General features: G+C 45.3%; 1 protein-coding gene across 6 annotated transcripts; it reads left to right on the top strand.

Moving 5' to 3' along the window:
- The first annotated feature begins 35 nt into the window (after positions 1-35).
- ZBTB49 (zinc finger and BTB domain containing 49) lies at positions 36-26,714 on the top strand. 6 transcript variants are annotated; one of them, XM_072806355.1, is made up of 9 exons: positions 56-137; positions 984-1,241; positions 8,121-8,291; positions 10,199-11,304; positions 13,792-13,838; positions 20,187-20,260; positions 21,593-21,675; positions 21,768-21,929; positions 25,602-26,714. In XM_072806355.1, exons 2-9 carry the CDS (start codon positions 1,096-1,098, stop codon positions 26,273-26,275), a joined length of 2,463 nt encoding a protein of 820 aa, XP_072662456.1. In that variant the 5' UTR covers positions 56-137; positions 984-1,095; the 3' UTR covers positions 26,276-26,714. The 6 variants fall into 6 exon arrangements, with proteins under 6 accessions (XP_072662479.1, XP_072662456.1, XP_072662465.1 ...); XM_072806364.1 differs by lacking the exon at positions 56-137 and adding an exon at positions 7,235-7,280 and having other exon boundaries at positions 695-1,241; XM_072806389.1 differs by lacking the exon at positions 56-137 and adding an exon at positions 8,557-8,585 and having other exon boundaries at positions 696-1,241.

A 26,714-nucleotide genomic window follows, 5' to 3' on the forward strand; every position in this document is an offset into this window, starting at 1 on the left:
GGCCGAGGGGGCGTTGTCGGGATGGTTCCGCGGCCGGCGGCGCCCGGCGAGCGGCGCTGAGGGCGGCTGGCGGAGAGGCGGCGGCTGGCGGAGAGGCGGCGGCGGCGGCGGCGGCGGGGCGGGGAGCGGCCTCTCCGGTAGGTGCCGTCTGGCGGGAAGGCCGGCCTCGCGAGGGCGCGGCGCAGGGAGCCGGCCTAGGCCGGGGCCGCCGCCACTCCCGCCCCGGGCAGCCTGAGGGTCGCGCGGCGGCCGGCTGCGGTCCCGGGCTCCCCCCGCCCCGCCCCGCCCCGGGCGGGCCCTCGGCCTCCGGGGGCGGCGGCCTCGGTCGGGGGCAGCGCCCGGGCCCGCGGCGGCCCAGGTCCCGTGGAGCCGAGCGCGCGTGCCGCGGCCGCAGGGACGCCGCGCGGTCGGGGTCGGGGTCGGGGTCGGCGCCGGGAGGAGGGTGATCCCGGGGCGGCGGCGGCGGCGGCGGGGGGCGGGGGGGCGGGGGCTGCGCCTGAAGGGCCCTGCGTGGGTCTGCCCGGCCCGCCGACGGCGGTTTTCCGGCGGCTGCGGAGGCGGGGGCCCGGCGGCGGCCTCCGGCGGGGTTTGCACTGGGGCATCCCCCGCGCCGCGCCGGGCCCGCACCCGCCCTCCTCGCCGGGACGTCCGCAGGGCCCTGGGGGGGGGGGGGCGGGGGGCAGGATTCAGGCCATCACAGAAGGGATTCACCGGAACGGGCCGGGAAGAAAACGTTGTTCCAACAGAAGTGACTGACAGCGTGGCCTGGAGGTTTCAAGAGCAGGATGCTTGAGGCGCTTGGGCCCTGCGCGTCTGTTTCCATGTGCTCCCCCAGGAAATCCCCAGGAGGGGGCCTCTCTCGAGCCTGTCTCTGTAGCTCAAGCTTTCAGCCTTCACTCGGCTCACATGTCTCTTCCTCAAGAAGTCTTCCCTGACCTTCCTCCTCCAAGTTAATTTGGATTTCCCTCACTTGGTATCTCCAGGACAGCGGCGTTCTCGTCTCCCCGGAGTCCGGGGCACGAGGGTGCCAGAGCACGTGGCCCTGGGGCCCGAGACAGAGGCTGACAAAACTCAAAGGCCGAGAGACGGGTGGTGATGAAGCAAGAAAGGGACTCATCTCGGGGAGGCCAACGCGGGAAAGACAGAGGATTGGCGTCCCAAACGCCGTCTCCAGAGCCAAGGAAGTGCTTCCAGGTTTATATTCAGGAAAAGATGGGACAGAGGTTGGCGGATACATGCAGGTGGGCGGTGAAGGTCAGCCCGTTGTTGTCCTGGGGTCAGTCACACCAGGCCCTCCTGGCTCAGGCCGGTCGTTACTGCTTGAGGGGATAGTTTTAGTTTCCATCAGGGGATGCTTTGCCCGCAGGGTCTTCTGCCTGAGTTAAGAGATGAGCTGGAGAGAAGAACTTAATCAGTTAGAAAGAACAGAATGAAGTCAGAATGGAAGGAGATGAGTTGTTCTTCCACTCCCATAGATGGACGCTGCTTGAAGGCATGGGCGGCCATGTGAGTGGTTCCCCCTCGGACCCTCAGTGTCTGGCGTGTAGGGACACTCTGTAAAGTTAGGTGAAGGCGGTGAAAAACTGAGGCAGTCTGCGGGCTGCAGGGAACAGATCTCACTCGGTACATCTGCATTTCCTCCTCGCAACAAGGCCTCGCACGTTAGGCTCATGAGATCAGCTCTACCAAGTCGGCCTGCATAGCGTCGCAGTCCGTGTAGAGCTAAGACCAGAAGCAGGCTTGCTTGCTAAAGCTTTAGCTTTTGTCATGGGGTTTTAGGGGGGTGGGACAGCAGATTAGGAATAAGCCACTTGAAAAGCATGATGGCCAAAGATGAAGGTAGGACCACTGTAAGGCAGGCCAGGTGCTGAGTGTGTGAGCTGTGGCCCCTTGGACAGGTGATCCATTAATGGCCCCGGGGAATAAACTTCTACAGATTCTTGGTGTTTGACCAAGTGTTAGTAAAGCGTTCCCACAGAACAGAAGGGTCTTTGCTCTAGGAGTTCTATGGGATAAAATTTTATTCTGGTTCTTATTCCCTTTAGAAGCACCTCTTCATTCACACTTATGCTTTTTCTTAATGTTTCTCTCCCTCCTTTTTTTTTTTAAGATTTTTTTATTCATTTGAGACAAAGACGGGGAGCAGGGGGGAGGGTTGGAGGGAGAGGGAGAAGCAGGTTCCCCACCGAGCAGGGGGTCTGGCATGGGGCTCAATCTCAAGCAAGATCCTGGGATCATGACCTGAGCTTAACCAACTCACATCTTAACCATGAGACACTTAACCACCTGAGCTACCCAGGCACCCTGTGTTTTTCTCTCTTTTCCCATATTTTCATTCCTTTTGATACCATTCAGTCCATCTTTCTACCATCACACTTTTGGTATAGATTTGTAGCATTTAAAACAGGAAGATACTGGGGCACCTGGCTGGCTCTGTTGGTTGAGCATCCAACTCTTGATTTCAGCTCAGGTCATGATCTCAGGGTCATGAGGTTGAATTCCGTGTTAGGTTTTGTGCCAAGTGTGGAGCCTGCTTAAGATTCGCACTCTATCTCTCACTCTGCCCCTCCACACCCCACTCACACATGTGCTCACTCACTCTCCCTCTCTAAAAATAAAATATATTTTTTAAAAAACGGGAAGATGCTTGAGAGATTATTTAACCTGGTGGGGAACCCCTCCATTTTTACATGTCCAAAAACTGAGGCCCAGAGTCTCCACCCATCCAGAAACTATATTAAGCTCCTGGATTGAAGCTCTTGTGTCCAGGGCACTCTTCTAGGTACAGAGATACACTGATCGAGAAGACAGATGGAGTCTGTGTCTTTATCATGGGAGATTTGTGTCACTTGTCACACAGAGTAGCTGCAAAAGTGGAGGAGCTAGGTTTGTGCTCTTTGTGTCACATCATGACACCTGCATCACACACATTCATCCTCACAGATGCTGTCCTTACCTGGACAATCTGACATAGGTGGTCAACTGACAGGGCAACTGATTTGATCTAAGGAAAGCCTTTCGTCGGTCACATGTACCTAAGAGTATGAGTAAAGGGCTTAGCATAGTGGCTGGCATGTTAGAACCGTTTCATAAATACATGCCATTTTTTATTACTGTTCTTAGGTACATGATATTTATGGTTGTGATTAATAGGATACACAAGGAATATGAGATGTGAATTGTTTTTCCAGAGCTCTCTATAACCTTGTTAGGGAGGTAACAGAATTGACATCATGAAGCCATTAGAAAACTAAGTGGTATGGAAGAGTTATGATTTCTACAGTCAATGTAAATTGTGGAAGAGCTTATAACTGTGCATGTTACTTCTATATAGCTGAAAAATGTCTAAAGCAGGTTCAGAATATTTGCTGAGTTTTAGCATTTAAGTCTATAGAGGAAGGTTTTGTGTTGTATATTTAATGTCCTTTTTCTCATGGGATATAGCATAGCTTAAGAGCATGGGCTCCACGGATACGAACCAGTCTTTAAATCCTGGCTTCAGGGGCAGCCCGGTTGGCTCAGTGGTTTAGCGCCTGCCTTCAGCCCGGGACGTGTTCCTGGAGTTCCGGGATCGAGTCCCACGTCATGTTCCTCACATGGAGCCTGCTTCTCCCTCTGCCCGTGTCTCTGCCTCTCTCTCTCTATGTGTATGTCTCATGAATAAATAAATAAAATCTTAAAAAAAAAAAAAAAGAAAATTTAAAAATAAATAAATAAATCCTGGCTTTGGAACACAACAGTTTTATGATCTTGGACTAGTTACTTAAATTCCTCATTTCTTACTTTCCTTACTTATAAAAAGATGAGAATAGAATTCTGGTAGCATTGTGTTAATGGATAGAATGTGCATAGCAGGGTTCCTGGCCCATAGTAAATAATTGGTAAGAGAATAAGCCAATAATGCTTTTCTTTTCAAGCAACTGACAGGGTAAGGTAGGTAACTGGTTGCTCCATCATTTGACTGTTAGGCTCCCTTGAGGATTCAACAGGGGACGGTGCCCGACCACCTGACATAATGCTTCCCTTTCTGTATTCTTGTTTTGGGTGATAAGTAACTTCTCCCACTGCTTCAGTGTTGTTCTTTATAAGGATATCACCAGTTTTCCTTGTATCTCACCCTATCTCAAACCAGGAGATCATGCCAATACTCTAAACTTTATATATCAGAAAATAAGCTTTCCATAAAGAAATAGGGGAATCAGAATAAGGTGTAGAGTTGGGGGTGAGATGGTGGGGGTGAGTTTTAGAGATTCAAAGTTGAGGGGTCATACAGTTGGAGACATTTAGCAAAAAGACACGTTTGGAAGCAGTGATCAAAGCTAAAATTTCACATTTAGGAGTTGTCTGCTTAGAATAGATGAAGGCCGAGAATAGGGGTGATTGTCTAGGGAAAGAAAGGCTCAGGGGCTGAATCTTTTTTTTTTTTTAAATTTTTTTTTTATTGGAGTTTACTTTGCCAACATATAGCGTAACACCCAGTGTTCATCCCATCAAGTGCCCCCCTCAGTGCCCGTCATCCAGTCACCCCAACCCCCCACCCACCTCCCCTTCCACTACCCCTTGTTCGTTTCCCAGAGTTAGGTGTCTCTCAGGTTCTGTCACCCTCTCTGATATTTCTCAGGGGCTGAATCCTAAGGGACATTATTAACATGTGGGACTTGCAGAGGAAGAAGTACAGCATAGAGATGGATCAGGGGCGTAGTAAGAGGACCTGGAGAGTTCTGGGGAGGCAGGATGTCAAGAAGGAGGAGGGCAGGCCATACTCTACATGCTGCAGCACAGCTGGGGAGATTGGGCTGAGTAAAGGCCACTGCGGGCAAGTGTTTCAGCACAAAGAGAATGGCAGCTAGACTGCAAGGGGGGAAAGGAGTCATGAGAAAGCTAAGTGGGATGTGTAGTTGCTGTTTTGGGAGGTATAAAAGAGGCCTGTGATGTATATATGTACCTAGCAGGAGGGTTTTGTTTTGCTTTTTTTCAACGTGGGACGATCTTGGTGTGTTTGTAGGAGCTGGTGAGCCGGTAGGGGACAGAGTGAAGCAGTGAAAGAGCCTGAGGATGGGACTCCTGAGTGGCTCAGTGGTTGAGCATCTGCCTTTGGCTCAGGGTGTGATCCTGGAATCTGGGATTGAGTCCCACATCAGGCCCCTTGTATGGGGCCTGCTTCTCCCTCTGCCTGTGTCTCTGCCTCTCTCTCTCTCTCTCTCTCTCTCTCTCTCATGAATAAATAAATAAAATCTTAAAAAAAAAAAAAAAAAAAAGAGCCTGAGGATGAAGCCAAGTCCTGGGGGAGGCAAAGCTGGATGGGGTCAAGGGGACAAAAGAAACTGACTTTGCAGAGAAGGCACATTTCATTCTGTGAAGCTGAAGGGATTGATCAAGAAATTTGGAATTGAGTAAAGAATTTAAAGGCACTCAGATTATATCAAGCTATCCATGGGCTCAACCTCTTAGTGAAGTCGGGGTTGCAGTCACTTACAGATGAAGGAGACATATGTGGTGGGAAAGATATGAACAGAAAGGACTCAAACTCTATTGTAGGAATATAGAGGGAATCAAAATAAACATTATTAGCTTGCTAATTAGTAATAGAGGTTAGCTAGTGTGGATTTTAATGATCAAGTATCTATCTGCTCTATGCCAGGCAAAGATGAGTAAAAATGGTACTCTCTGAGCTCATAGCCGAGTTGGAGACACAAATGATGGAGCATAGCAAGTTATCTTGCGGAAGTATGTATGGGGTGCCGTAAGATCGCAGAAGAGGGACCTCAGAGTTGGACTTGAGGAGGGAACAGAGGAGAAGAAGGAGCAAGTTTCAGGATGGCAGGAAAGGCTTCTAGGAGTTAGTGACAGCTCAGCTAAGCCCTGATAGGGGAGTGGGCCTTATCTGGGTAGTGGGAAAGTCCAATGTAAATAAAGTATTCCCAGGACAGGAAGTATCAGAACCAAAGCTTTTTGGAGAGAAGCAAGGCAGAGGTCTGTAATCTGCCTGCTTCAGAATCACCTGGAGGCTTACAGTAAATGTAGATATCTACGCTCCACACTAGACTGAGCAGAACTCTGCATAGTATCCAGGAATCTGCATTTTTATCAGACTTTCCAGGTGTTCCTTAGAGATGACATTTGTTGAATAGTTAATGTTAGTTGCTGTTCTAGATGTTCACATAGGCTCTCACAGTTGTCTCAGTAACCCTTGGGATAGGATGAGGAAAGTGGACATTGAGAAGTCATTTGCCCAAAGTCATACAGGTAATAAGCAGTGGCTAGGGTTCTAAACTGTCCCCAACACAGCTTGTTAGGGAGGCACAGGTAGTTTGTTTGACTGACATATAGTGGGCACACTGAGGGATAAGGTGATGGTGATGATGGTGATAATAGAAGAAGGTGATGGTGATGATGGTGATAATAGAAGAAGGTAGTGGTGATGATGGTGATGACGATGATGATAGAAGAAGGAGCCTTGTTAAAAAGCTTAGGTTTTGGCTTCATGGTCTAGTGACTTTTTCAATAATCCTTATGTACTGAGAATGAAAGCAAATAAGGCAGATATTGGCTTATCAGGTTTTTACTGTACCAAACTGCCACTTTAACCTCCATAGGCTTGTCCCAGTCTGCCTTCATTTCTCCCCACTGCATTTCTTTTTTTTTTTTTTTAATTTTTTATTTATTTATGATAGTCTCACAGAGAGAGAGAGAGAGGCGGAGACATAGGCAGAGGGAGAAGCAGGCTCCATGCACCAGGAGCCCGATGTGGGATTCGATCCCGGGTCTCCAGGATCGCGCCCTGGGCCAAAGGCAGGCGCTAAACTGCTGCGCCACCCAGGGATCCCCACTGCATTTCTTCTAATAATCATGTCTCACTGGATTGTGCACCTGGACATGTACCTATGCCTTCCTCATCTGTGTTGTATGTTCAAGTGTCTAGCTCTAACTACTGTATTTATTTAGTTGTGTGTGTGTGTGTGTGTGTGTGTGTGTGTGTGTTTCCTTAGTAGAATTTAACCTTCAGGAGTTTGGGGACTTGGCATGTTTTCTTTGTTGTAGCCCTAGGACCTGGCACATAGTAGTCACTCAGTAATAGATGTTGAATATGTGAAACCTTCTAATATTGACCCTCTCATCTTTCTCTCTCTCTCTCTCTCTCTCTCTCTTTCTCTCACATATGTCCTACCACTTACTTGGCTTCACCACTATTAAGCTCAGCAGGCTCTTACGCTTTCTAATATTTCTGCCCCAGGTTCCTGCGAGACAGATCTCTGCTACAGTAGTGTCCTAGCAGAGAGGTAAGAAGGAACAAATATGTTTGGGGCACCTGGGTGGCTCAGTCAGTTAAGTGTCCAACTCTTGGTTTCAACTCAGATCATGATCTCAGGGTTGTGAGATCGAGCCCCACATCAGTCTCTGGGCTTGGCAGGGAGTCAGCTTGAGATTCTCTTTCTCCCTTTCCCCCTCCCCCCTGCTCATGCTCTCATGCTCTCTCTCTAAAATAAATAAAATCTTAGGGAAAAAAGGGAACAAATGAGTAGACATGCTGCTTTGTGATACCTCTTTTATTATTATCCAGTGGTGCTAGTTTAACTTCTTCCTTATGTCCCCAGATAAGCTCCTAATTTTCCTACCTTCTGATTCAGTGCCCCATACACGGGTGCTCAATACATACTGATGTCATCCAGTTGGCTTTTTTCTAACTTACAAGTGTCTATGTATATGTTTTCATTGAACTTTCCCTAAGTAGAAACGAGAGAAGTGCACATAGCGTTATCACGGTCACATTCTACATCAGCACTCTCAAATATGGTGGCTATTTAAATAAATTGAAGGTTTAGTTCCTCAGTCACTCTAATCACATTTCAAGCCCTCAGTGGCCACATGAGGCCAATGGCAACTGGACTGAACAGTGCAGATACAGAGTATTTCCATCATTCCAGACGTTTTTGTTGAGCAGCACTGGTCTGATACCTAAGACAAAATTTTTATGGTTTTTTTTTTGTTGTTGTTGATTGGTTTGAACTTGACTGACAAGGAATCATGATCATGAGCTGCCTGTCACCTAGTGGGTTCTGGGGCCATCAGGTCTCATTTGTATCACTGAGTCACTGTCTCATTCACATTCTTTGTCCTAGGTCTCCTGGCTGGTTGAGCATGGACCCGGTTGCCACTCACAGCTGCCATCTCCTCCAGCAGCTGCAGGAGCAGCGCATTCAAGGCCTGCTCTGTGACTGCATGTTGGTCGTAAAAGGAGTGTGCTTTAAAGCACATAAGAATGTTCTAGCAGCGTTCAGTCAGTATTTTAGGTACGTATTTTAGACTCTGTACAGAGGAAAAGCTCTTCTAGCATGGTATATTTTGACTAATTTTTTTTTTCTCCTTGGATTTCACTGTCCTTATTTTTGTAGCACATATGTGAGTTTTTTACTTTTTGTATTTAGAGTAACCTGAGAGCAGAAGAGTTTTAATTAAAATATATTTGGGCTGATTGAGAGTGTTTTGGCACTCTGTCTTTGATTTTAATAGTTCTAATTAATGTCAGTCTTCTCTATATATTTCCTATCCTTTTAGGATAACAAGATTGAGGAGTAGAATTCCTGGTAAGAACTTTTTTGTGATAATTGGAGGGGAAACATCCCACATACTATTTTTTTATTGAAATATTTTAGTATTTGTTTTTCATTTGAGTATTCTAAGAAAATAGGTTTGGATTCAATTTACTTATTCCCATAATTATTTTTAGATTATTAGAGTTAAGTATTTTATATACATTTCCTGATTAGCTGAGATTCATCTCTCTAAGCACTAAAGATCTTTTTAATATCTTCCCCCCCCCCCTTAAAATGCATACCATTTTACTGTTCTAGTAAACAGTATACAGAAGGTGATTTAATCTTTCCTTGGTAATCTGGAGTCATCAGATTAAACCTCAGCTCTCATATATGTTCCAAGTACATATTATAATGGGTGAGCTCACTGAGGTAGGCAGTACTTTTTGTCCTTAGGCAACATGGACCCAGATTGGGCTTTTCCTATCCCATTTTAGTTTGTACTTCCTTTAGGTAAGAACAAAACTGAAGATTGTTTTGGGGAAGCAGGTGATCTGGTTAGACACGGTTAGATGACATTTCTGCAGTGAACTTGCATGACCAGTCACCTAAGTAAGCTTGGTAATTTACACGTAGTACGATTTCATTCACCTGGGACTTGACGTGTGCCCAGAGTAGAATGCCTGGGCTTTAGAGGTGCCTCTCTTCCCTCCTTAACTCATAGAGCTTTACTTTTTCTCCCTGCTGGTTCGTGGACCATTGGGTTACTGAGAAACCTCTAACAGATCTGATTACAAAATGAGTGTATATTGTGTCCTGAGAGTTGTCAGATCTGTAGAGATAGAAAGTAGAGAGGTGGTGGCAGGGGCCTGAGGAACTGGGCAGGGAGAGATGGGAGTTAGTGTTTAGTGGGTCCAGAGTTTCTGTTTGGGAAGATGAAAGATTCTGAAAATGGTTGGACATCAGGGTTGCATAATAAATGTGCATGTACTTAATGCCACTGAATTTACAGTTGGGACTATATTTTTAAGCATGAAGTTTTTAAACACTTCAAAATGGATCAAATGTGGGGTGCCTGAGTGGCTCAATCAGTCAAGTGTCTCAGGTCTTGATCTCAGGATTGTGAGTTCAAGCCCCACATTGGGCTCCACCGAAAAAAAAGATCAAGTGGTAAATGTGTATATTTTGCCACAATTTAAAAATTAAAATAAAAAAATGTATCAAAAGTAAGTGTATTATAGCTATTTTTATTTTTAGACGTTTTTAAGGCACTTAGATGTGGAAGTATTTTTGTTACATGTTTTATGGTCTGAAATATAATTTATCAGACTAGACATCAAATACTGAAAACTGTGTCTCCTTTACTATACTTTATCTGTATACAATTAATAATACATATAGATGATTATATTTTTAAAAGAACAACGAGTATTTTTCAAAATTTTACTTTGAGATCTGTTTGGAAGGTTGAATATTCAGCACACTAATTGAATTCATCTGAGTTGCTTTATTGATTGGCTTACCAAAATTTTTTAAAGGATTAAAATGTACTTAATTTTAAAATCTTGGAACTTAGAGAAGGATAGTACTTTTTAATATTAACATGAGCATTATTTATAAGGAAAAATTGTCATACTGTAAACAGATATCCTTTCTTTTATCAGGAGCCTCTTTCAGAACTCTTCAGGCCAAAAAAGTGATGTTTTTCACTTGGATATTAAAAATGTAAGCGGCATTGGTCAGATCTTGGACTTCATGTACACATCGCATCTAGATCTTAACCAGGACAATATACAAGTAATGCTGGACATAGCACAGTGTTTGCAAGTTCAAAATGTTCTGAATCTGTGTCACACGTTTTTAAAATCAACCACTGTGGAGCAGCCACCTGGTGTGTCTTGTAATAATGCATTCTCCCTGCAGAGCGCTCTGACTGCTGATGCTAACTGTGTCATAAATGAAAACTACCCTCCTCATTTGCTGCAGCAAGAGTGTCCTGCGGATATTCCACAGAGTAAAGTTGTGGATGAACCACATACTCATACTCCATCATCCGTTAATCTCCATCACTCTGCAGGTGAAGCATCCAAACAAGCACCCGACACACTGGATGGCAACTGTGCAGAACTGCCTTTCAGACAGCCAAGTTACTACTACAAACTCAGAAACTTCTACAGTAAGCAGTACTCTAAACAGCCTGCATGTCCCACTCACGAGAGAGTCAGCGAGCAGCCCTTCACTTTCAGCACGTCCACAGACCTCAGTGCCGGGGAAAACCAGCCCTGTGCCGGCAGTCATCCTGAATGTGTCCTGGAGTCTTCAGAGCACTTGCCTTCCCACTTCTTGGCCCAGCCGTTGAGTGAATCTGCCCCAGATCCTGAGTCGGACAACACGTGCCAACTACCAACCAGACAAATGAGGCTCAAAAAGGCCATTCACCTTAAGAAGTTGAATTTCCTCAAGTCACAGAAATGTGCAGAGCAGACACCCGAAGCCAAGACGGATGACGATTCAACAAAGAGGATAGAATGTGCTAGCACAGATACTGTAGAGAAAGCTAGCAGCCACAGTGCTGGAGAGAAAGAAGGTGAGGAACTGGTGAGTTCAGAGCAATTTAACTGCATGAACGAAATGGAGAGGCCCGAAGAGCCTGCCGCACTGGAGGAGCAGTCCCAGATGCTTCAGTCACAGAGACAGTACACGTGCGAATTGTGTGGAAAACCATTTAAACACCCCAGCAATCTGGAGCTTCACAAACGGTCTCATACAGGTACACTGATTCAGTGCCCACAGGCAAAAGGGAAGGACCTGATACAGATGATCAGACACTACTGCCTGCTCCTGCTTTTGTAAGAAGTTTTGCTGTTGCTTGATGATGTCATTGATAATCCCCCCCCCCCAAATCGAAGGAGCATTAGCTTCTTTTTTATATTATACTTTGGGTGATTACTTTTAAAGAATAATCTCAAAGTTCTCAAAGTTCTGTAGACGCTTTTATAGAGCCAGCTTAAAAAGATGGTACATTTTTCTTTTTTAATTATGGTTTTATATGATAAACTTTCCATCACTCTAAAAGCATAATAAATCATTCCGATGCACTGAAATGTACTCTAAAATGGATAAGCTATATTTGCTTTTTAGAATTAGAGTAAGTTTATTTTTTAAAGCATGATGCTGTAGATTCATTCAGATGTAAGTAATTTAGAATAATAGTAAAAGTGCCCTGCAAAGTGATTTTCATATCAGATTTTTTTTTTAATTGTGGTTTGGTAGGAAGAGGTAAACTTTTTATAAGAATCAACTTTAACCATGTGATATTTTCAAATGAAAATGCTTCCACTTTGAACATTGAATTTTCAGTCTTATTACCTTAATTCGTACTTCGTCCTCTTTCCAAGAAGTTTATTTTTTCCAGGTGCTCTTTTGAAGGTGTTACATAGTACATATATGTTGTGTTTCACAATACTTACGTGTTACTTTTGTTCCTGTAGTTAAACTTGATGACTCTAAAACAGGTTCTAAATTAATGACAATTTATAGCATGAGAAATAATACGCTAAAGGATGGTTATAGTGTGACCACTTTAAAGTGCTTATGTAATTGTGGTTACTGATCTGACATTCTCTTATCACTGGATTTCCCATTTGCTTCAGTGTTTGCTACCTTGTACTACTGAAAGACTTACTGTAGATGGAAGCCTTCAGAAGTGTTCATGTATTTGAACATAAAGTGCTGTCAGAAGTAGTAGTAGTTTAGAATTACTTTCTATGAGGACACTATCAGTGACTCAGTTTTGCCCTTGGAGAAACTTGATTTAAGTCATTTCTATTTGCATGAATTTCCTAGAGCCTCATGATCATTAGAATTTTTACTTGACAGACATAACCAGTTAGCCTTAAAGAAAACAAAACTTACCTTGTTTCTTCTGAAAGAACATCTTTGGATGCCAGTGGCCATACAGTCATGGCACAGATGTTTACCAGGACTTAAACCAAGAGGAGCTGCACTTCTCAGATTATGGTCTGGAGAACCCTTTTAGGGGGTCTGTGAGGCCAAAACTGGTTCTGTCATACTCTGTGATGTCACTTGCCTTCTTTTCCTTCTCCCACGAGTGTGTGGTGGAGTCAGCTAATGGCTGCAGCTACTCTGGTGGCCAGTGAAGTATCTGGCCACAGGCTTTAAAAACCACTGTTTTCATTTTTGATATGGGCTTTACCAATAGGTATAGCCCATGCAAACAAGAGCTCTTTAGGGTCCTCACTTAGTAAGAGTGTGAAGGGGTCCTGGAGAGTAGGGTTACTGACTTTGGTCACTAGTGAATGGTGGCCTCTATTTTTCAAACTGTTGTAACTTACACTGGGGTCTTTCACTTAACATTATCTGTCATCCCCATAATTTCAGACGTAAGTGTAGTCACCGAATACAAGATTTATGTGATTCTAATTACTCAGGGTCAAAACCTCTGTCTTGGCCATGAGCAAGCCATTGAACCATTTTAGGAAAAGATCAATACAAATATATCCTGGCAGGAGCTCAGAAAGCTGGTAAACCAGCAAACCCTAGCAACACAGTAAGAAGGGAAATGCTAATTTTTTAAAAGAATCTTAATGAAACCACTTGATTTGAGGAGAAGGGGAGGAAAGGAAGGTTCTCAGTCCTCAAGGCCTACTAGGGTTTCACAGGTGAAAGTGATACCTTCAAGTACATTGTCTATCTGTCAGTGTGTTCAGAGATGCTCAGTTTCTCTGTAGCAGAGTCCACTCTCTGCATCTGTTCCCTACCAGAATGCAATTACTCAGAGTTAAATCAGAGGTGAGAAGTGGGCAGGGAAGCCCATCTCCTGGGCTGGAATCCTGTTTCTCCCATCAGCGTGTGTCAACCAAGGCTGAAAGGCAGTGGAGAGGGTCTCTTTCCTGGCACGTTTGCAGGAGGACCACTCTGTTTTGGGCTCCACTGTGTGTCCGCCTCATTTGGTGAGAACGAGTCACCCTCTTGTGTCAGGAATTGGTGATAAAGGGGTCAGGCTAAAGGGCAGGTGAACAAGATGCTGCTGTTGACCAGATCATCTCTGCTTGCCACCTAAGGGTGCCAGAGAGAATTACAAGGGTGTAGAGACTGCTCATTTCTAGACTTTGATGAAGAGGTGATGCTCCCTTTTGAAAGGACATAGGAGATAGTTTAAACATTTTAAACAAAATTATTGTGCAAATATGACTGCTGATTTTACAAGTTGTTATTTTGTTTTGTTTTGTTTTAGGTGAGAAACCTTTTGAATGTAACATTTGTGGGAAACATTTCTCTCAGGTGGGAATACTCTTATTTACTGTTAATAATTGGAAACCTGAAACCCAGTGTTTTTTTATTATTATTACAAATAAGACATACGTTGGACTTGTGAGAGAAGCCTCTGATGATATCTGTAACTTTGACTTCATACTGAATCAGGAGAAAATAATTTTCAAGAAAAACAAATTTTTAGTTTATTGGGGGGAAAGTAGTATTTTTTCTAAGCGTATGAACTCTCACCCCCCTCCCTTTAAGAATAGGTCCAGTCCTAGTATATTCCTTCTCTTTCATGAATAAATGAGTGAAGTTTTTGGTAAACCACAGTGAGCCCACTCCTGGAGGCTGCATGCCATGCTGGGCCAGATCCAGAACACATGTCATCTTAGTCTTATTGGGACTAAAGTTGTTAGAAGGTGGAGAACAGAGTAAGCAGTTCTCGTTCCTGCTCCAAACGCCTTTTAGCTGACCTCTGATTATAGCTCATTTAGGCATATATTAATTCTCTCAGGCAGCCAGCATTTGCTGTACCCTCCTATGGGCCATGTGCTGACCTGGGCACTGGACATAAAGAAACCTAGAGTTTTATTTTTGTTTTGTTTTTTTGAAACCCAGAGTTTTATTAATGTTTTAGTGCAAATGTTGACTGTAGACCAGTGGGAACCTACTTCTGAAGTAGGAGGAGGTAACTTGCTCTGCCACAGGCCAGACCCTGGCATTCCAGAGCTGCCCAAGAGCAGCCACTGCACTGCTGTTTTTATACCTGGCTGTGGTGGGTGCAGTGAATCCTATAGTAGTGGCTTGTACGGGTGCTGCTCCCCAGAACGAGGGCTTCAGGCTGGGCCTTGATCCAAGAGTAGAGCCTCTAGGTCGAGAAGAGCTAGGCAGCAAGTCCTCTCCAGCGCACAGAAACTCAACAGCAGCACCATGTTTTGACGCATTCCACATGGAGCCAGCTCTCCCCTTCCTCCTGCGCATCCAAACCTCTGCACTCAGTGACTTTTTCGCCTGCGACTCCCTGCAATGCTGAGATTCCCCAAGTCCTAACCTCTGCCTTTTGCATCTTTAGTCCATACTTGCCATCCACGAAAACACCTGGCACCCTCTAAATGTTCAGTAAGTTTTTGCAGAACCAAGGGGAGTCATCAGCCCTCCAGCTGCCATGCACTTGAAGCCTTGCTTCTTCATTGCAGGCTCGCCTGCAGCTTCCAAGCTGGGCTTGTGGAGCCGGGCAGTCTGCATTTCGATCCTGCCCCAGGCTTACTCCTCAGTGACCTCAGGCAAGCAGCCTCACCTTTTGGCACTTTAGCTTCCTTGTCTATAAAGCAAAGGAGATTAGATGGGTGAACATGGCAGGTGTGTGGAGAGTACATGAATCAGTAGGAGTAAGAACTCCTGCCTGGCACATAGTTAGTGCTCAGGGACATCACCATTTTTCCATCCTGGTGCTGGCCCTTCTGTTCTTGCAGACCAGTCTTCCACCACCATCTTAACCTTATAGCTTTGGAGTGGGGGAAAACCAAAGGCCTGGGCTAATGACAACCATAACTTCATTTTTCTAATTCTTAAAAATAGGGATCATACTACCTCATGTGAGCATTAGGAGTGGGCTTCATTTTTCTAATTCTTAAAAATAGGGATCATACTACCTCATGTGAGTGTTAGGAGTGAGTGGAACGATGGCCACGAAAGCCCTTCATCCATTTAAAATGTGGTAACAGTGTAGGTTCTGTCCTCCTTGCTTGAAATCCTTCTGTGACCCTTCATTGCTAATCACAGAAAACCAGACATCCAAGCATGTGTAGTCCACTTTCAGCCTCCTCTCCCGGCACCAATGCCAGGGCCTGCCCACAGAGATTCTGATTCCGTTGCATTGAAATGGGGCTCCAGCGCTGGCATATTATTGTATTACAGTGATTTTGAAGTGTGGCTAGGGTTGAGGACCACTGCTCAGACTTTGTCCTACACTTGCCCTCTTGAATCCTGTCAAGGGTAGCCCTGACTGACAGGCACTAGAGAAATCTGCCTCTGTGTTGGTGTCTGTATTTTTGTCAGATTTTTGTGAATGTAGGATTATGTATAGTTGCAGTTTTCAGATGCATATTGCTGTTTTATTTCATTGCGAAATTGTGAATTTTTTTGTGAACAAGGACTTCTTTGAAAAAAACTTCCTTCAGCAAGTGTTTGCTGCAAGCCTCCAGTGTCCAAGGACCTCTGCCACATGTCGGGGAAATCTACCTAGGGAACAGTGTGGGCAAAGAAAAGAGAGTGGTCATTCCTGCCTGGAAGAAGTGGTGTTTGGGGTGGGTGAGGACCTGAAATGTGTTAAGAGATTGTTTAGGTAAGCCCCGAAGACAAGCAGGCATTTGATAATCCTGGGGTTCTCTGGTGTTCTAGGACAAGAGAGCTGTCAGGTTATGTAGGGGTACTTGGTAAGTAGCACCCACTAACTATCCTTCACCTTAAGCCAAGCATACATTTCTTAGAATGAACTGGAGTAAATGTGGTAACACTGGATTGGAATGCTCTCATGCTGTTGCTGGCATGTTTGCTTTGATAGAAGTGAGTTTGTAAATATTTTCCCTTCTGGAAGACTGGCAAGCAAGAAAACAGATTTATCAATGAGAATTCCTCTTTTATGCTGGTTACTCAATTTATATTTAGTAGAATCCATCTTGGGGAAAAATAAAAGTTAACCACAACTTTGATGATAAGTCTGTAAGCAGTATGATACATGAGCTTTGAGAGCTACCGTAATCCGAGATTGCGACAACAGACTGTCCGTCTCTTAACATCATTCTGGACACGGTCTGTGTGCAGATCTCAGCCCTCAGGAGCCCTGCATACTTCAGAGTGTGAGTGAGACTCTGTCCATAGTACCAGGGTCCCGGTCCCCGAGTGCGGTAGAACCTGAATCAGTGGGTGCACCCAGAGGAGAGGTAAGGTAGGGGCAGGTCTGCATACCTGTGATGTGAGAAATGGGAGGAGGAAACTGGGTGTACTGAGCTGGCTTTGAAAGAGGAGTAGAGCTGTTTGGTCTCTTCAAAGGAGCAGACATGGAAACTTGGAGCAGACGATGCAGTGCCTTTTGGCAGTGCTGTCCAGAGAGGGGTGCCCCAGGGCCAGGGCGCAGGGGAGGGGACCTGGAGACAGATGTGCTCCCCCAGGCACTGACATGGCCTGGCGCTATGGGTGACAGGATGAAACTCCACCCACGGGGAATGTGCAGGAAGAAGAGTATTTCAGTGAGCTTCTCCTGAGTCATGAAACTTCTGGCCCTAGGGTAGAGTCCCTACACTCCCAGCATAACATTATGATCTCAGAAAGTACAGCAAACAGCTTGACAAAGCAAGAGTACATTAAGTCTTACATATGTATTTTTATTTTTTAGTGACCTCATCTCCTTGTTTTAGGTGTAAAATTAGAAAATTTATGGTATGCTTAGCATGCTTGGCCTACTGTATCCTGTAGGCCCTGCTGGCAGTATAGTGCTCACTGCTGTTTAGGTAACAGCTTTATGTTCATCTCCAGATTTTTTTCCCCTGTTAATTTTATTATTTTGTGAAATCCTAAAGTCCCAAAACTCTTAAACTAGAAGACTTTTAAGATCTGAGGTTCCTTTTATATCTAAAGTGGTATGATTCTTTGGCTATTTTTTCTATAATAATCAGCTGGCTTCAGAAGAATGCTCTGATAGGGAATATATGCTTGGTTTGTCCATATTTAAATGTTCACATATATAGTAGAAGGAATTATTTTTTAAGTTACTCAACAAATCAGATGTTAGTTCTTTAATAAAGCAGTTTTTCTGTGCAAAATCCTGACAGCTCCTCCTAATTTAAAATATTTGCTTAGAAGGAGCAGAGCCTCCTTCACTGCTAATACACTGTAACATAGCTAGACAGCACAGCCACACTCCCAGCCTTAGAGTCCACAGAGGGGCCTGGGTGGGAATATTTGATCCCAGCTATAGGAGCCTAGGCTGATTACTTCCTAGTAATCAGCATCTGTTTACAGATTATCTGTTTACTTTTCTGTAAAATGCGATACTATGACTTTGTAAGGGAATTGTGCTAACGAGGGGACACAGTGTCTGCAGCTGCCTGGTAACCGATCTCCTACTAATCGATAGTTACCACTTGTTAGAGCTGTCACATATCCAGCTACAAATAATCTCTAAGATGCGGACTCGGTACTTAGCCCATAACTGGTACTAGAGTAATTCAAAGTTTACCAAAAATACAGATACTTGACTAAAGATCAAATCATCTGCCTTCCGGTTTGCAATGTAATTTGGCATAAATCATTATCAGCATCATTGGACTTTTTTGCCTGAGTCTTTCAGTATCTAATCTACTTTTACACCATTGGTTAGATCAATATGTCCTCCTTTATCTGGCAGGAGATTTTCTTTATACATTTCTGATATTAAATAGCTAAAAAAAAACATTTTTAAGGGTTTGTTTTACTGTTGCTTATTACACTCTTTTAAGTGGAAGACCCTTGATACTTGCTTTGGAAACAAGTAATTGTTACACTTGACTTAACCAGAAAAGATGCAGCCCTGCTAAGAATTGACTCAGAATACATTTCAGTCATGACACATGGTTTACAAAATAACTTGAAACAAGAAGGACCTAATTTAACAGATGAGCAGATGGTGCTATTCAAATTGTTACATAATTGATGAGCTTTTTCTGGAATTTGGAATTGACTGACTTAAAACAGTCAGTGGTGCATTATCTTACCTCCCGTGAGCTGTTTCCCCCACGGCCAAGTGACTACTGAATCGTCAACACAAGCTAGTTTATTCACAGAAACTTATGAGAGTGTAGACTCACACAAACCAATGTTCATTTCTGGGCCAATCGTGTAACAGGAGCAGCTCTTTCATTTATCTGAATCTGAGTCTTTCAGCTGGAAAAGAGAGATGGCTCTAGCAGTGACTAAGTGGTTTGGTGATGCATGTAAGGGCTAGCAGGCCAAATGTAGGCTGCTGTTGACATTTGTTGTTTTATTATTGTTAGTAGTCATTCTCATAAAAGCTGGGGATTTCCCACTGTTTTGCCAAATCTTTCCCTTTAGTTATCTGAAATAAGCCTAGGTTTTTTCCTGAGCCACATTTATCACATTCTGAAAGATAGTACATAACTCAGTGATTTCCCAGAGCCTGACACAGAGAATCTCTGTGTTCTGTGATATAAAACTCACAGGTCGCCCTTTCTCTGCTTGTAAGTTTCCACGCAGAAGTAGACCTCAGACCGTCCCCAAACTCATGGCCATGAACTATCTGTGTATTTTATTTAAAATCCAGTTTGCATATTTACAAAGCCAGATTTGTTAGTTGGGTGTTACTGTTCGTTCTCCCTTTTTGGCTTATATTGTGCATAATGCCTGTGCATTATTACCCTTGGGTATATTCATTCATTTCAGTGTTTTTGTAATAGAACACTATAAAAAAAATTAGGTAGGGGATGTGGCAGATTGAGTCTATTAAGTTAAATTCCAGCAGTGGAGGATTTTGTTTTCAAATCCTAATTTGAAACATTAGCCAGGAGCTTTTTTAATACAAGGCAATTGCAGTTTTAATTTCAGTGTACTTTAGGCAATTTCCTATCGACTTCCTATTGATTATTACATCAAATCTATTTTGTGATCTGCATTTAAATAAGTTATTCTTTGTGAGGCCCTGCTAGTTTCAGAAATTAGGAACATAAGAGGCCCTGCAGTGAACCTGCTGCTATGAAGTTCCTGATGTGCATTTTTTGCACAAAGGTAAAAAAAAAAATGACAGCCCTGTCAGGGAGAACAGCAGCACTGCCGGAGGAAGTCCTGTTTGCACATGTCATACCTATTTATGAACAAAAGCATGTTTTTAAAAAAGAAGAAATCCTGAAATAATGAAGTATAGGTATTACTTTTTTTCCCCCTCAAGGGACACTTGGATATACATGGTCCAAGTTAAAAACTCCAAATAAAGCATCCTAAGGTCTATTTAAAATACAAGCTTGGCAGTCCCCAAAGCAGCCTCCACGGTGTGCAGGGCCCATTTAAGAGAGAAGCAGCACAGTGCATGCCTGAAATGGGACAAGCCAGGGGCGCACGTGGAGCAGGCGCTTTTGCTCAGAGCACAGGATGGAGATGCATCTGTGTTCAGCAGATTGCTGGGGCGGAGCTACTCCTGGAGTTAGAATTGGGCTGGTCCCAGATCTCCTTGCACATGGTTGCTTTTGAGTTGTGCATATGTAATCTTCACTTGGAAAGTTGGACCGGGACCTGCCTCAGCCTGTCAGTTTTCCTTTTGAATTATATGACCTTTAAGATCACTTTTCATTATCGGTATGCTTTTTCTCCCCTGCTTTCTTGCAGGCAGGTAACTTGCAGACTCACCTACGTCGGCATTCTGGTGAAAAACCATATATCTGCGAAATCTGTGGAAAGAGGTCAGTGCTGGGCTTATACTTCCATTTGTAAGGAACAACTCGTAGTCTGTCTTTGAACTCCGTGTTCTCTGAGCCACCAGGGCTCACTCTGTCGCTGAGGAACACATGTAAATCGTCCGGCTTTCCATGATGAGAAGAACAAAAAGAAAGAAAAATGTTAATTAAAAGAAAGAAAATCTAGGACAGGAGTCTTACAAAATGGGATTTTATATGAAACAAAATTATTTTATACTAAAATTTCCATTCATTCCAAGAATGTTAGCATAAACGTCCCCATGGAGGTGACTATCTTATGGGGGAAAAGAGACTTGCAACTGAAAGCTTGGGTGTCAGGAGAGAGGACCAGAGGAGGTAGCCTGAGCTGAATCAGGGAAGGGCCTTGAGAGCTCAGCATCGGAGGAGGGGCCTAAGTGGGGGCAGGGCAGGGTCTAGAGGGACCCTCCTCCCCTCACTGGGTCATTTGTTGGGAGTGCACATGCTCTCGAGTGGTTGCATTCAGGCAGCAGCCACCAGTCATTGACATGACAGCGATTCAGTCATTCATTTATATAACCTTTCAACATTTTTTTGGTACCTACTGTGTGCTGAGTGCTATGAGGGGAACATAGAAATAGTACAAGCTCTGCCTCAGATAAGGTCATCCTCAAGGTGGTGGGCAGACATGGGACAACTAAAGTCAGAGTCCTCTGATGCAGCATGTGCCTGGGGATGCCAGCAGGAAAAGCAGCACTGGTTCAGGTCTGGGAAAACCACTGTCCCTGCAGGTAGCAGAAAACAAAGAAATATGAGTTGCCCAATCCTGACGTGTCTCCCTTTTCTGCTGTGGCCACCTGAATACTGATGACCCCGTTCAGTGCCGGGGTACTGCATACTGCTCACTTCCGGTACCTCTGTAGTGCGCACTCCTGGCTGTTTCACGTGGTTGTGTTGCTTCACTGTTGGCCTTGTTTTACACGTCTTAAATGGAAGCCTTCTGAACTCCATTTAAAAGTAAGGCATGTATTTAAAATCAGGTCTATAGGCAGCATCTCCCCAGTGGAACCAGCTAGACAATCAGGTATGGTGGAAAGGAAGCAGATTTATGTCGGAGAGCCTGGCTTGGAATTATTCCCTGAGCCAAGTAGTCAACCATCTCTGCAGAAAGATGAAACTAGGAGAAAAAATAGTAATAACACCAAAACAACGCACATTTCAAATGAATCAGGCCACTTCTGATTACATTCTGAAGGAACAAAGGTAGCAGTTCACCTCCTCCCTCAGTGACTTGCAATTACAAAGATTTGCAGCAATGTAGAAAGAAGTTGTTGATTGGAATTTCATATTACCTTTCAGGTTTGCAGCTTCTGGTGATGTCCAGCGTCACATCATCATCCACTCGGGGGAGAAGCCACACTTGTGTGACATCTGCGGCCGAGGTACTGCTGCGGGTTTTTCCCTTTCTGTCCTGAAGACTACCAATTGCAATGTTCTCGGTCCTTCCGCTGAACACCTGTTATGGTCTCTCCAGGGTTCAGTAACTTCAGTAATTTGAAGGAGCACAAAAAGACACACACAGCCGATAAAGTCTTCACCTGTGACGAATGCGGCAAGTCCTTCAACATGCAGAGGAAGCTGGTCAAGCACCGAATTCGGCACACGGGGGAGCGGCCCTACAGCTGTTCTGCCTGTGGTAAGTGTCTGGAGGGCATGGACCAGACGGTCACCCGGCCATCCCCGCTGGGGACAGACCCCAGTCTCTCCCCACTCTGTGGTTGGCTGTTTTGGTGTCATGCTTAAATCATCCCTGTTATAGATAAAATGAAGGTGGCACTGTTTACTGCCTAACGTGGTCTCTGGTTCGTTCCTGTGTTCACATATCAGACATTTACTCTGTGAGTTGCCTCACAGAGTGTCTGTGAGGTGTCCAGAGCGCTGGGGACAGCCTACTGAGGCTACTGAGAGTCCCAGGTGCTGCGTGCTCCTGGTCCAGGTCGGTGGGGTGTAGACAGTTGGGAAAGTGTGGGAGAGCGCAGTGTGCAGCAGTGGGCGTCAGCATCACGCAGACCAAAGGGCTGGGTGTGGGGGCTGCAGTTTAACTGTCCTGCGGGAACATTGAGAACATGTGATGGGGTCAAGAGGGAGGGCTTCTTGAGATGCTGTGTTCAGAAACAAAGGTCCCTTCTCCAGGCATTTGATGCAGTGGTGAAGTCTTGGGAGGCGGGGGAAAGCTGGCGACCTCGCTATTGAGGGATGTTATTGCTCACGTTAGGAAATGGGGACTGTGAGTCAAGTCACCTGTGACCTACGATCACAGTGTTTGAGCCTCTGAAGAACTGTGTGTGTGTGTGTGCACGAGTGCCTGGGACAGGTGGTTGGCAATGTGAATTGAGTCACTGAGGAACAAGTGAGTGACTGTGTTTGTGGTTTCCCAGTTAGAACAAAAGGGGAAACTGTTCAGGCTCCACAGTGGGAAGGCTGGAGCCGAGCACTACTCAGAGCGGCTCTTTCTAAACAGGGCAGGACTTCTGGGATGTAACCACAGGTCTTTGTTTTTATCTCCCACTTAAATTGTGTACAGATTTCCTGGCAACTCCATGACTATTCTCATTACTCCTTATCAAAGTAAAATTGTGTTGGGGCACCTGGGTGGCCCATTCAGTTGAGCATCTGACTTTGATTTCAGCTCAGGTCATGAGACCTGAGATCAGGGTCATGAGATCGAGCCTTGTGTTGGGCTCTGCGCTCAGCATGGAATCTGTTTCCCCTCCCCCTGCTCACACTCTCTCTAAAATAAAATAAGATAAAATAAAATAAAAGTAGGATTACTTTAAATCACAAATGCAATCTCAAGTCACTAAAATGTCAGTTCCAAATTATATTACAGTTGCCAACTTGATTTAAGGTTGAATTTTCTCTTCCCTCCTCCACTAGAACTTGTTGCTGGCCTAGGACCCCGGGCAGAGGAGGAAGTAGAGGCCCTGCTGCCACACCTTATGCTTCTAGCCCATTCCCCTCCCTCACTAACCATGGTTTCTGACCCTGACAAGGTCATCCTGGAACCAGGGGAAGAAAAAAAGAGCAAGAGTGTTCGTTCTTACAGGACAGGTTCAAATTTTTGTAACAGCTTCATTGCGGTAAAATTCCCATACCATGGGATCCCTGGGTGGCGCAGCGGTTTGGCGCCTGCCTTTGGCCCAGGGCACGATCCTGGAGACCCGGGATCGAATCCCACGTCGGGCTCCCGGTGCATGGAGCCTGCTTCTCCCTCTGCCTGTGTCTCTGCCTCTCTCTCTCTCTGTGACTATCATGAATAAATAAATAAAATCTTTAAAAAAAAAAAAAATTCCCATACCATAAAATTTACTCATTTAAAGTGAACAATTCAATAGTTTTGGTATGTTATTCACGGAGTCATAGAACCCTCACTATGGTCTATTTTAGAACATTTTCATCACCCCAAAAAGAAGCTCCCTGCATGTTAACAGTCACGCCCTGCTCCTACGCCCCAGCCTAGGCTACCATTAATCTGCCTTCTCTCTCGGGATTTGCTTGTTCTGGACATTTCACATAAATGGAATCCTACAGCATGTGGGCTTTTGTAACTGACTTCTTTCACTTAGAAAATCTGCTGTGAACACGTGTATGTAGTTTGGGCGTGTTTTCATTTTCTTGAGTTCAAAAGATGGGCTCAGTTTTAAGGTGGCTTCACATTCTGGGCTTTTTCAGGGAATAGAGCTCCCCTTCCTCTGTTTCCCCTCCCCTCCTCACACACAACCCCCCTCGCCCCCCCCCCCCCCGCAATGTCATTCTTGTTCCAAAGATTTCCTCTCCTACCTTCCCCTCTTCCTTTCCCTGCATTTCTCTGCACTTTCTCAGGTGCAGATGTTTATTTTCCTCAGCCCTGGGTCCTAGCTCCTTATTCCCAGGAGACTTTCTCTGTTGGGGTCTCCCTGCCCCTCTGTGCAGATCTCTCAGGCTGGATTGAAGATGAATCCTGGCAGCTCACTTGCAAGCATGACCTTTGTCCAGTCTGTGGCAACACTACGGGGACTGCAGGCCACGGCCATGCAGAGGGACACCATCCTGTCTGCACTAGTGCGGTGGATTTCCTATGCGGGAGGCAGGTGCCACACCTTACCTTGCCATGAGGACGGTTGTGAAGTCTGGCCCCCCTGTCTTGACTGTCTCCTGGGGGGACCTCCACTGTGGCTAAAATTCATATGCTTTAAGGACCCCAGAAAAGATTCCCATTTGCCCAGTAATTTCCACTACTGAGAATTTTTCTGAAGGAAACAGTGAAAAGAAAAATATTAATTGAACATGAAGTAAAGTAGCAATCAGGTGGAAGGCACCCAAACGTGCAGTAAATCGAGGAATGGTTATGAAATAGCTCCTATCCATATAAACCATATGTTGTATAGACAGTGCAGCAGACGGTGAAAATGCTTTTACTGTGACGTTACGTGAAGGAGACTGAGCCTGACTTGCAGGCAAAATGAAGACATGAAGAAGACTCACCACAGTGTGCCTCAGTGTTCTGTAGGGGGAAGAAGTGCCAAAATGTAACTTGTGGAAGTTGACACCTAGTTTGTTCAAAGGTGTGTGTTTTTTTTTTAATGGCCCACCGCTGGCTGATGAGGGCAGGATGGCCTAGTGTTCACACGCATAAGGGAGAAGTTGTAAGTACATGTCCTCGTACCTGCGTGACGTATTATCTTCTGTGAATACGTGATGTCTTCTGTAAGGTTCTTTATTGGTTGTTTTCTTCTGACCTTCTTACCTACTTTAATCATGGAAGTAGATCCCCTACCTGTGTTGTATACACAGAAAGGAAATCGAACTGAGAGAAGTGTAGGTAAAATTACATTATGAGCAAAAAGATGTTTCTGAATTCTAGATTGGCCATGTTAGGTTTACAAAAACTTAAGCAAGCCTGGCCAGTAGAGGCAGGTACCTTGGCTTCCCAGAGAGGCGCTCCTGTGCAGGGAGACAGGGTCCCTCAAAGGCTCGCCCTGAGGTACCCACAACCAGGTCAGAGAGATGCAGCTCAAGAAGAACAGAGGAGTCTTCCAGAGGAGTCTTCCAGAGTGAGCAGGTGATGGCAGGAAGAAGAGGAATGTCCTTCCAGAATGTCCTCTTCTAAAAGGATCCCATTTTGGACAGCCCCAGTGGCTCAGTGGTTTAGCACCGCCTTCAGCTTGGGGTGTGATCCTGGAGACCCAGGATCGAGTCCCACATCGGGCTCCCTGCACAGAGCCTGCTTCTCCCTCTGCCTGTGTCTCTGCCTCTCTCTCTGTCATGAATAAATAAATAAAATCTTTAAAAAATAAATAAATAAAAGGATCCCATTTTCATTTTGCAGGAAAATGTTTTGGGGGATCTGGCGACCTCCGCAGGCACGTGCGCACTCATACCGGGGAGAAGCCGTACACGTGTGAGATCTGCAGCAAGTGCTTCACGCGCTCGGCGGTGCTCCGGCGCCATGAGAAGATGCACTGCAGGGCGAGCGCAGGCCGGGACGCGCTGCATGAGCTCACTCAGGCCCTTGAGACCCCCGACCTGGAGAAATCTCAAGGCTCAGATCCTTTTGCCCAAGATGTGTCCGTGACCTTGATGCCCGTGTCGGTCAAGCTCCCTGTTCACCCCGTGGAAGACTCAGTGACAGAGTTTGACGGCCATGCCACCAGTTCCTACTGCAAGTTCCGGCCGATGGTTCAGCCTCATGCAGGCGGTGAGCCAGAGAAGGTCAGTCTGGATCCTGGCAGGCGTGCCAAGCCCCCACCGCAGCCAGCACAACATCAGGCATATGCTTACCCAGACGTGGCCACTGCGGCCGGCGACCAGCCACTGCAGGCTGACAGCCTATCCCTGGGCCGCTCGTCTCTGGCTGCCCTGGACAATCACTGTGGTGATGCGCCAGGCAGCCGCGGGCCTGCCACGCCGTACAGGAACTCCGAAGGGCAGTTCTTCTCTAGCATGACCCTCTGGGGGCTGGCCATGAAGACGCTGCAGAATGAAAACGAGTTGGACCAGTGATGTCTGGCGGTGGCATTCTCTGAGCCCAGTGGACTAGTATCCGCGCTTTGGGGGAGAGCATTTTTTCCATGGCATCCCTTTCTGACCAGCCCAAGAGGAGTTGGACCATCACTGTGCTGGTGGTAACAGAACTGGAAGCATGCAGAGCCCCAGGATTTGGGACGGAGGCTTGGCAGCAACTCGTGCAGGAGGGGAGAAGTGGACAGCCCGAGAAACCATCCCACTGACCTTGGCTGGCACAACAGTGCACACATTAGGTCAACTGCTGTCCATTTCAGTCACGCTAAAGGGAAAAAGACATATCTAGTATATAAATATTTTTGCATTTTTTACATTGAAATTTGTACGGTTTGTATTTTTATTTACACAAAAGTTTTATTTGTGTATGAAACTCATGCTATAATTTAATTTGAATAAATGAAATTGACTTTCTATATAA

This window comes from Canis lupus, chromosome 2, assembly GCF_048164855.1.
Source record: "Canis lupus baileyi chromosome 2, mCanLup2.hap1, whole genome shotgun sequence".
In the NCBI taxonomy this organism is placed as follows: domain Eukaryota; kingdom Metazoa; phylum Chordata; class Mammalia; order Carnivora; family Canidae; genus Canis; species Canis lupus.

Bases quoted from the DNA above. Each gene is read 5' to 3' on its own strand.
- ZBTB49 (XM_072806355.1), top strand. From the start codon at position 1,096: ATGAAGCAAGAAAGGGACTCATCTCGGGGAGGCCAACGCGGGAAAGAC. The intron at 20,261-21,592 runs GTCAGTGCTGGG...ATTACCTTTCAG, and splicing joins TGCGAAATCTGTGGAAAGAG to GTTTGCAGCTTCTGGTGATG. The intron at 21,930-25,601 runs GTAAGTGTCTGG...TTCATTTTGCAG, and splicing joins CTACAGCTGTTCTGCCTGTG to GAAAATGTTTTGGGGGATCT.